Genomic DNA, 12,038 nt, shown 5'->3' with positions numbered 1-12,038 from the left:
ACATTATGGCAAGTTGGTTTTTCACGTCTTTCTGCCGATTTGGGTAAATCCAACAATCTTGCAGTGATTTCTTCTCTGAACCAAGTTATTTTTGCTTGCTTTTGTGTGGCAGTCTTGTAAACTACAAGAGCATTGACAAAGCAAATGCCAAGTAAGTACTCTATCCCTAGTTTCCTGTACCATTTTACACCCTTTCTTAGAGTAGTTGCATATAAACACATCTGATCAGAGATGTCAATACCAATTTTTCCCTTGTTATAATCACAAACAACCAGTGGCTTTGATGTACTTTTTCTAGCTCTCTTACTTGTTGATGGTGTTTTGAGGTCTCTGCACTCTACCATTGTTGGGGCGTGCTTTGTTGAAAGCAATCGCACATCACGTGTACTTCTCCATCACATTACCATGATGCCATTTTCATCTTCTTTTGCAGTAATGTCTCCTATCTCTAATTTTTTCAAAACAACATCTTTAGGAATGTTCTCTTTGTTTTGTCTCACTGTACCAACTACTTGAGTCTTTTTCTGCAAGAATGACAATGCCAGTTCGTAGCTAGTATAGAAGTTGTCTACAAACAATGTGCGCCCTTCATTCATTGTTACAATTCTTCACAAACTGTTCGAGCAAGTCCAACAGTCTTATCATAATACTCAGATTTCCCAGCATATATTTTGCTATGAAAGTAAAACACAGATTCAAATGCAACCATAATTAGACTTGCCATACGTCCCGGTTTCGCCGGGACAGTCCCGGATATACTGGGTTGTCCCGGTGTCCCGCCCGGTTGTTGAAATTGTCCCGGTTTAGATTCAGGGCACAGTTTCTTGGAAATAATTGAGCAAAATTATTAGATCAGAGAATGATTAATCTGCTCTTGTGTGATCAGTAACATTTTGGTAAGTAACACAGTAATACAAATTTACAGAAGTCGGCAGCAGAGAAGTCCGTTGGAGGCGAAGTGCCTGGAGTGATGAACGGGGTTTGAGTCCACAGTCCGCAGTTTGATGGTGTGCAAAGTTAACTTCGGACTTAGCTGCAATGAATTTTATGAATGAAAAAATTAAAGAGAAGAAGGACTTTTTGAGAAAGGTTCACTCAAGTGAAAAATACGAGTGGTACAACAAGTAGAAAACTGTTTTGTTTTGTAAAAATATCATGCTTGTGTTCCATTATGAATAAAATAACAAAGATTATCTATTCTATATTTTAAGTGTTTTTTACATTACTGTTTTCATAACCCCCCCCCCCCCCTTCCCCCCCCCCCCAAAACCGACATCCCTAAAACCTAAAGTAAAAAAGACAGAACTGTCCCGGTTGGTCCGTGAAAAAATATGGCAACCCTAACCATAATGGATCTTGGAGTATTATTCATACCTTTCAGGATGTCAGTTGCATTTGTCTGACATGGCCGTGTAATGAAGTCAGCACAAAATGAGGCCATGTCAGACATATGTGAATGACACATTTTATTATTTACTATTGCAAAAATATAAACGATAACAAGGTCAATTGTGCATATGATTGTTCTTTTTAGTAAAATTAAAATGTCCAAAGGATAAAACATGTTTGGCCCCGGGTTTTTCTATTACCGAAACTGCCATGGCAGTCAATGTGTTAAATCATTATATGGATTGTTTAGGGTTCTTTCGCCTCCTTTGTACCCTTAAAAAGAGTCCATAATTTGTCTTCTATGCATAAGGACAATTAGATTTCCTTAAGTGTTACCATATGCCCTGGAAAACTCCTTTATGAACAGTTTGATCATATTGTTCTATTTACAGAAAGACACATTGTGTTGATATTATATTTTTTGTTTTTGACTCCAGCAGCAAGTATGCACTGTGCTAGTGTGCTTAACACATGAACTAACACTTTTCATGCCCATATTTATTTTGTCAATTGATGGAACATATGATTTTTTTAGTTTCATTTTCAGACAATAATAATGTCAATCCTCAAGAAACGTGCAGGCACTAAGAAAGTATATCATATTAATTTATAATTAAATAAATTCCTAAAAATTTTTAACAGACTCATTCATATCTTTTTAAGTTATATTAATTTTAAAGTGTTTAAATCATGGGAATATTTATGGAATGCATTAGGATAGAAATCCAAAATTAATTTATGAAAACTCATCCATGATTCATAACAATATCTAATCATGTTCTCCACAGTTAACACTGCTTGGAATTGGGTTGTCATCAAAGTGGAAGTTTGACATGTTAATCATACTGCTCTAAATGCTTCATGGTAAATATGTAAAGATAATATAATTTACTGCTTGGATGTTGAATTATTAAAAACTTTTAGTTGAATTATTAAAAACTTTTATTAAAAATGAGAAAGAAATCTAACATTTGATAACAATAAATTCTTGCACACATGATTGAAATGCATATGCAATTGGTGTGGTATTTATTAGTATTATATTATGTCCAGTAGCATATCAGAATTTCATTTCGGGGAGGGATAAAACCTCTTTTCTCACTGTTTGCTTTTAAATTTTTTCCCTTTTTTGATAGGAAATATACAGTTTTTGGGATATGGGGTAATATATCCCCCTTCTCCTCTCCCTTGAATACACTTCTATAAATGTTGTAGGTATATTTAAACTGATAGCAGTAATGACTTTCCATTACGTTTGTTTCAGTGTAACAGGTAGGCTCATTTGGTCCATAATTTCCCTATATCACTCCAAGCAAATGCTGCTATGGTGCCTTACTAAAAGACATGGCCACTTCCTTTTCCAAAATCTATAATTTGTATCTTTATGTGTTATTGCTTTTAATTAGCTTGTCAACAAGATGTAGACCAAACTTAAAAAAGCAGTAATTAATTGGTAGGTAACTAAGCAAAAACTAAGATACTTGAAGATACTTTTAATCGATGTCAATAATATTGCTGAAAATGGTTCTAGGTAATGTTGGAATAACTCTCAACTCAGCGTGGGTAGAGCCGCTAGCAGACACAGAGGAAGATCACACTGCATCTGAGCGAGCCCTGCAGTTCATGGTGAGGACACACATTCAGCTTACTGTTTATCAAAATATGCTATGGCAGGTAGATAATTCAATTAGGCTATTGAGCAATCATGGTTGTACCAGAGCTAATGTGGACCAAACTTCAAGGAAACAAAGATCAACCTTTGCCATTAGGTGGTATATCCCACTGTATTCGCCTGCTTTGTACAAGCACCCTTGTTCGTTACATATTGTCATAGCAGCTTGTACCATTACGCATGCTCTTTTCTAATAGGTTGCACTCAACACAAATTCTGCACAACCTTTCCGTTGACAACCCTGACATCCCTCCTCCGGCGTGTTACAAACCCAGTGGCACCAACTTCCACCACCATCTACTATTTAAATCATACTGTGTTATCTTTTCATGCAAAAGACGTTTTCATCTTAAGATGTCCAACTATGTAGTCCTTCATTTTGTATGCAGACCACTTCAGCCACCCTGATATTCCCTACTTAGAAGCCATATTATCTGGATTCCCCTCCAGTCTCCTTACCCGCCTTTGTGGATTTACTGGCGGTGCTCTTAAACTACTGAGTGGCTCTCCAGGGCCAGTAGCCTAATTGCTAAACTGGTTGAGATATTTGACCATTTTGGTGTTTTTTCACTGCCAACACTCCTCGAAATTTTATGGCTGGTGGCTTTCTCTGACATGAACTGTTACACCTATCAGACCTTCCACCTCCCAATCAAAAATCAGGAGATTTTTTTAAGGATCATCTAATACTACTACCCCCCCCTTCCCTTCCCACCCCCTTCCCTTCCCCCCCCCCCCTTTCCCCGGTGCAATAATTTCTCTCACCTCGAGAAACTAACATATTTATAAATTACATTACACTTGTCTCACTCTTCAATACAATGAAAATTTTAAAACCATCACTATACACAAAAAATAATTAAAGTTTTGCGTTATAGACTTACCAATTATCTCTTCAAATTGTTGTTCCACACACATATTAGAACCATTTAATTTATGACGTAACTTAACAAATGGTAACAAAATAATTTGAGGTACGTAATTCACTGTTTGTTCAGTTTTTAAGCTCATTATCCTACAATATGGCCTAACTTTAGCATGAAAATTTAAAAGTTTGTAACACGAGCATATATTAAAAACTAAGTTACTGTCTACACTCAAAATAATCACAATGTATCCATATGACTTTACTTTTACTTCTCCAGTAGAGCTTCTTTCACTTTTGTTGTTGCAGATTTGGCCCTCTTCAATGTTTGTGAATTAAAACTGTGATCAAAACAAGATCCACGTTGTGATGATTTAATGGTCTGTAGTTTCCCTAAAGTTTCATCACTAAGGGATGGTCGAAACTGAGTTTTGGTTTTTGTGACCATACTGAACACTCGCATTCTGTGTTGCTATGGGGAATTATCAGTATACCCAACATTACTTTAGCAAGTTTGTCATATTTACGAATGCAATTTGCAGACACAATTTCACCAACCAAATACCATTTGGTATCAATCCTTTCCTCCTGCTCAATTTCTGGGGTAAGTTTTTGTAACTGAAATCTACAAAACTGAGACGGCAATATGTCCATTTCTCTAGGCAAATCATCAGCACTAACACCCAACAATTTTGGAAATCTTTCCACAGAAAATTTAACACTTGAGAAGGATGCTGTGCTGATTGAGATGTTTGCTACCTCGGCATGCATCAAAACATCACTTTTCAAAGGGAACTTGTGTATCATATAGTCACATGTTGTAGAATAAAACTTTCTAACAGAAGTGAAGAATACCTCCTTATCCTCATGCTTCAGAGAATCTACTACAGTGGTAGTAGCACTACCAATGACTATAACCGAGTCCTGTTTCTGATTTCCTTCACTGTGATAGTCAATTTCCAGCATGAAGGTGATCTGACAACTGATGGCTTGACAAATTTGGACATTAAATTTTGCAGCACGTCAAGTAAAATTGACCTCAATAAATGGATATGAGGTGTACTATGTTTGGAGTTTCAGATACTGGCAAAGTACTTGACACAAATAAGCAAAATGCCTTGTTTACATCAGATGACAAAAACATAAACAATCTTTCTTCACGTGATAGACTATTTGCAAAACTGACACCATGATTTGACTTCTTCTGATTACTTGAGTGTACACTTTGTGATTCAGAACTTCTCTTTTTCAGAACAGGATTAACCAATTTACTTTGACCACATTTTTTGCTTGAAACAGACCTGGAACCAGAACTTTGACCGTGGTCTTTGCTAGAAGCAGACCTGGAACCCCCATCCTTGCAAGTGAGAAAATAATTTTTGACGTTACAACTGCTAATAAATCGATGAACACCGGCTGCACGAACGAAAAAGGATGACTCATTGTCCCGTTACGCACATTGTCCTATTACGCTCATTGTACACTTGTGCCGCATCTATCTCTCTTCCACTCGATTGGAGCAACAATTATTGATTTGACTTTTTCGAGGAACATTAAACTTGAAACACTCCCATTCGTTTCCTACTTTTCCTATCATCGTCCTATCCTTAACAGAATAACCCAGATTGGAAGAAGTTAAAAAGAAAAAACGTTATAGTTAAAATAATCTCTTCGTTAAAGTAATAAATATATTTGAATTAATGAGTGCAAATAAAAGTAAATTCATCAATTCAATTTTCGATTTCATTTCACTCCTTCTTTGTATAAAATTTATAGTTAAAATAATCTGTTCGTTAAAGTAATAAACATATTGAATTAATGAGTGCAAATAAAAGTAAATTCATCAATTAAATTGTAGATTTCATTTCACTCCTTTCTATCCATACAAAATAGTGATAATTCAAAAAAAAATATTCAATTTTATTCATAAAAGTATGCAATCTTTTCATTAATGTTTTGTTATGATGTCACGTTAAACTATCGTCCGTAAACCGACTTTACAGACAACCAATTTTTTTTGGGCTGTTTGTGAGCTTCAGTTTCAGAATTGTGAACATATCTAAAGTACTTCCAGAAGACTTCTTAGAATTTACTTCAATCATGAACAGACGTCACTACAATAGGATACAACTTTGAGTCACTGTGATTACTACCGTCTGTAGCAATAGAAAATGTAGTATTTTTCAAAGCCACACAAGTTTTTTTCTTTTCCAAGTCACCAACTACATTAACAATTGACGCCATTTTTGTCCTGGCACAGCCATACTGCTTCGCTATACTGCTTTCCGGGAACATTTTCCTGAATAAAGGTTCCGCATGATCGGCACAATTAAAAGGTAGGTTATGTTCTGTAATAAATGTAGTGAATAGACATTCGGCACGAGTCACACTAAAAAAAAAAAGTCTAACTTACGGTTTGTCTGCACACATTCACTGTTATCTACGTGTTTTTTAGTACGCACGTGTTTAGAGACATCGCACTTCCCGCCATGAGAGACAGTGAAATCACACCTGCACACGGGACAAAACACATACGTAGCTCCTAACCTCAACTCGATTATCATTGGAGATTCCCATGAATAATCATTCTTGAATGTTGTGTGGTATTTCTTCGACATTATAACATTATATTCTTTTGACCACAAATAAATAATGTGTTATGAACGTTTACCATTTTACTACACGCACAAAAAGAAGGTGAGAACTACCAAAGTTGTAGACAAAAATGTTTCCCAAACCCCGAATTGTCGTTTATTTGAGAATATTACGGTACAGTAACAAACACAATTTTATTCTCGTTCAAAGTACATTAATATAGTACATAAAACTAGTGTTAATCAATATTTTTGACACGGTCATGCAGCACTGACATCGACAGCCGAGCAACGAACTACTATCGATAGTATAATTGTTCGATCACGAGTCTACCGACGTCAAAATCAGGAGAATGACGCATGAAATCGTGAAGGCGGGAGATCGCATACAAAATCGTGAGTCTCCCGCCTAAATCGGGAGAGGTGGAAGGTCTGGAACATGTGTTCTCATTCCTGCTAATGTTGATAACCTACCCTATTTTATCTTCAAGCCAAATATCATCACCTGTAGTGATAATAGGAGGTCCCTTAGAAAGCTGTTGATAAACTGGACGTCTGTTAGTTTTTCCACTTCTTGATAGATGGTTTTTCACAACAGCTGGGGTGGCTGGCTCACCCCATATTCACCGAGGAAGGAGACTACCCCTTGGTCATGAAGGAGAGAGTCGCACACAACAGTAAGGCGGAGGGCTACAGCCACTCGAGGCTGCCCACATTCACAGCAGACTGGATCACCGCTCTCCGAGGTACTAGTACTCCGGGAAACACCAGTGGTAGTGGCACATTAGAGATTGATGTTTGGTTCAGGATTCACATCCCACAACTTATAAATACACCAATCCCTCACTTCGTTCGTCTTTAGATTGCGCGAATTCATGTAGTGCAATGTTAATTTTACTGCCCCAGTCTTGAATAGCAAGTCTGTTAATTTCAGTTAGCACGAAATCGCCACACACAAAAAAAAAGTTGGGCATGACGCCACGAAGTCTGCTTCAACTCGGTAAACATCCTATGTGCCGTGGCATACAGTTAACCATATGAGGGGGGGAAGAGATGCACGCGCAGGTCTGACTAGGCTATCGGCTGTTGTAAAAAAACATCAGCTTTGCAAGTTAAGTTGCTGCTATGGAGTTTAAAGGACCAAACGTTTTTATGTCCACGTGTATGCCGCCGTGCCGTACTGTTGTCGCATGGCCACAGACCGGGCCGTGATGAACTCAGTCTAGCCAGTGGCAGGGAACTCACACAAACACAAGTAATGTCTGTCCATTCGTAATGGTATGTAGACGAGCACCTTAATTTGGTATCATATTGGAATTATGGCTTCCAAGTGAGAGAATAATACATCGTGTTTAAGTATTTGAAACAAAACTAGAAGTATTACGGCATGCAAAATATCATGAAGGACACACAATTTATGTTGGTCACATTTAGTTTTAAGCAAGTAACTGTGCGCACAATCATCCAAAATAAGGACTCTGTCAAACATTTATGTAGGTCTGATGCTGTTGATTGTACTAGCAGGAATATATTAGACATTAGATACCGGAACAGAAATGAACAGGTAATTTACATGGAAAAGATTGTTAAATGAATGATGAAATGAAAAAAAAATCACGGGTCTGACAGGATTGGTATGAACCAAGCAGTGATAAGCGAATTAGCACTTTAATTTTTGAATAATTAAAATGTAAATATCCGGACAGTAATAAAGGTTTCAGTGCCAGTAAAGGATGGTTTGGAAAGTTCGCAGGAAGGTACATGACATGAGTTGAAGGTCATGCCCCGACGGGCAAGTTAACAGATAACTATCTCCCGCTACGTAGTGTTGTATTTGTCATACAAAGTATTCAATGGTATGCTTGTAAAGATAAATGGTGTGACATATTTATCGTTGAATGTTATTCTACGCATTTATATTACGTAAAGAATATTTCCCTAAAAATTTTGGAAAACATTTAAGTAAATTGGTCTTGCTATTTATGGAGACCAATGCTTCCGAATACGTGATTTTGGATAACACCAACATTTTGACGTGACAACGTCTAATAAATCGATGGACGCTGGCTGCACGCACAAAAAATTGTCCCACTACGGATGTGTCCTGTTTACGCATGCATGGCATCTCTCTGGTATGTTGCGGACGGTACAGAGAACTCGGCCGGCACGTGGCGGCGTACTGCTCAGGTTTCACCCCGCCATGCTGCAGGGATAGGCGGGTCGCGTTGGTTGGATCACGAGGTTATTTTTTTGCACCGCGCCACGGGAGTATATTCGCAAGGAAATGGCGTTCTTACAAGTACGTATTATTTTAATTACTAGTGTAAATCAGTATATTTAAACAGTGTTGTATGAGTATTGTTTTAGCTGTGTAACTAAATATTTATTGCTGGTATGATACTTTTCACGCTTTAGTTTGATATTGGTAATTATTTGTCATGAGTTAATATTTGATCAACTAAATCACACACCGTATTATAGTTATGAGCCCACGAGCGTGTAAATATTTCGAGTCCAACAGAGAATATGCTAGTTAAAAGAAAATCAAACAAATATTGTGCGTGGAATATTATTTATTTATAACATCTGAAACAATTGTTTCCAATATAGCCTCGTGGCCGTGCAGTTAGCATCGCTGATTACCAATCCAAAGATTGGCGGATCAAATTCCGGTCGTTACAATACTTTCATTTTTGTACTTGTAAAAATAAATACGGCGCGCACGACACTACAAAAGTAATAAAATTATTTCAATTAATGAATGCAAATAAAAGTAAATATATCAATTAAATTGTAGATTTCATTTCACTCCTTCTTTGTATCCATACAAAATAGTGATAATTCAATAAAAATGATTCAATTTTATTAATAAAAGTATGCAGAGGTAGATTTTATCATACAAATGATAGAAAAATTTTAAAAAATTTCTTCCTCAAAGAACATAATATTTTTAATGCCTAAATGGTTTGGTTGCAAAAACCTATTACGACTCAGTCTCAGGCCGAATGTGACATTTCATTTTCTTCTGGATCAATCATTTCATCAATGTTTTGTTATGACGTCACGTTAAACTATCGTCCGTAAACCGACTTTACTGACAACCAATTTTTTAGGAATGCATTAGTCGTGCTAAGTGAGTGATTGGTGTATATACAGTCTAAAAAAAATTATGTTACTTTATGCTTTAAACTTACCGGTTAACACGGGATAAACTTAAAGCTCGGTCTTAGTTAAAATATTTTGGTATTTTTTGGAGAGGCTTCTGAGGGTTAAAATGAGAGAGAGGAATCTTGCTCAAAACATATAAAATGAAAGGTCGCTTCTCAGTTCTGGCACCTCAGTTGCAGTTAGGCTTTAACCTGGCGCTCACCTACTATATTTAATATAATCATTAAACTATACAACTAATATTCACCCCTAGAATAACTTAAATAGTTTTGTAAGTAATATTGAAATATTTACCCATAAAATAAATAATTTTGTCATGCATATTAAAATTATGGTTATATATGTAATGGTTTTCTGTTTTTACATAAAAATCTTACATGTGTCCACTTGATTCATGATTAAAACATTAAGACAAATGTAATTTACACTTAAAAATTACTGATACACACACAGAGCAGAACATTTTCTGACACACTGCAGTTACATTTGCAGAGCTGCCAACCATTACGGATTTTCCGTAATTATTACGGATTTTAACCCCGAATTACGGAATTACGGAACATCGCAAGTTTATTACGGAAACGAGGCTTTGTGCTGCATGGTAACGGAAAAATTTACGTTTCTGCTGTGCGTGTTTCGTGAACGCTGTTTGAATACTTCGCTTGGTTGCTCAAATAACGGAACTAGTTAGTGTGCGCATGTACGATGTACTGTCGAAATAAGTAAATTAATTCTCGTGTTCTCAAATAATAATAGGATGGCATTACGTCCGTTGTACGATACAACTAGTACATATCCTCGGACTTATCGTTTGAAGGCTACTTACATCACGATAATGTTTTTACGGTACTTTGGCTAACCTGTGTTGTATTAATTTATTTCTTGAAAGCCATTTTTTTCATCATAGTGTTTTTGTCCGGTTTTTGTCGTGTCTACAGACGTGAATTTTTTTTATTTTTTTTCGATAGTGTTGTGTTCTTCAGTGCCGGTTGTAGAAATGAAGCGTGTGACAGAATAATGTGCATCTGGGGGAAAAAACACGCAAGACTTCAGAACTTTCCACTTAAATATTCAAAAGAATGGCCATGATTGTCGTTTTCAAATGTTTGGAACGCCACGGTTTTGTAATGTATGCGCGTGTGACTTTTCGATTGCACATGGTGAAAGGGATGACTGTAGACGGCATATTGAATCAAAGAAACATGCAGAACATTTTAAAGCCGTGACTAGCAATAAATCTATATCTTCGTTTTTTCGCTACATCTGAAGAAACGAAAGTAACGAACGCAGTTATTGTTTACAAGTCCTTGTGTTTGTCTTGTTTGTTTACATGACATTTCTTATCGAACCAGGATAAAAGAAGCAAATAAAAAGACATTTGTTTTAAAGTTTAACTTTGAATACATTGAATTGAAGATTCAAAATATCCAGTAAAATTATTAATATTTCTTACATATTCAGATGATTGTATTGTTCAAATAGATTTTTTTATGTATTAATTTGCATTGTATTCATATTTTTCTTTTTCTTTTGCATATTATTGTCGTTGTTTTATCTTGTGAGTGTGTTATAATGCCCCAGGAAAAATTTATCGTGCATGATTTACGCGTACTTTTTTCATATACCTAATTGCCATTACTGATGGGTGTGATTTGAGGTTGGCAGCTCTGCATTTGTAAATGCCCTGCTACAATTGATTAAACTCAGGAAATAGAAAGCACAGAAAGTGGAATACAAATAATGCAATGGTACCTGCTACAATTGTGAATAACACACATACTAAAATAAAGATCACAATCTGCACTCAGAAATATCATAAAATCATACAATTCCTGATTTCACTGTGTGTGCACTGAGCAATTAGAACGATTATACCGCAGAACAATTATAATTATTATGAAAATGATTTAAAATTATGTTATTAACATTATCATAGGAGATATGTCATTATCTACCTTTCAGTTTTTTTATCTTTAGTATAGTCATAAAAACTTTTACCTGAATTTTAACGTACATTTAAAAATATTTTTGTGAATGAATTCACTTTTTTTTTTACTTTGGATACAGCAAGAAAATGAAAAATTAACAAAATGTTAAAATATTCATATTCATATATTCATAATAAAAAATATAAAGAATGTTTGTTGTTTTTGTTTGTCGTTTTACATTAAACCAGTTGTTATTAGTAAAACAAATTATCTCAAACAAAACTATGAAAATGCATAATGAAAATGTTTTATCGCCACTGATTACTTTATAAAACACACAACATCTAACAGGATAAAACAATGCAGGGTGTCCCACTTATAAACTCAATAAAATTTCCAGTACATGAAAAAAATTTCAAGTA

At 35.7% G+C, this 12,038-nt stretch overlaps 1 protein-coding gene across 2 annotated transcripts in view; it reads left to right on the top strand.

The window, feature by feature from the left end:
- The window catches only part of LOC134531122 (myrosinase 1-like), a 213,356-nt gene that overhangs the window by 95,329 nt on the left and 105,989 nt on the right, over positions 1-12,038 (top strand). For both annotated transcript variants that reach the window (XR_010074940.1, XM_063366692.1), the window contains exons 6-7: positions 2,921-3,015; positions 7,119-7,266. Coding sequence is in view for 1 of the 2 variants with exons in the window: in XM_063366692.1 (XP_063222762.1) it covers positions 2,921-3,015; positions 7,119-7,266 (243 nt within the window). In the remaining variant the exon portion in view is untranslated. The remainder of the gene's footprint in view (positions 1-2,920; positions 3,016-7,118; positions 7,267-12,038) is intronic.

Source organism: Bacillus rossius, chromosome 3 (assembly GCF_032445375.1).
Source record: "Bacillus rossius redtenbacheri isolate Brsri chromosome 3, Brsri_v3, whole genome shotgun sequence".
Classification (NCBI taxonomy): Eukaryota; Metazoa; Arthropoda; class Insecta; order Phasmatodea; family Bacillidae; genus Bacillus; species Bacillus rossius.
This window is presented reverse-complemented; position numbering and strand designations above follow the sequence as displayed.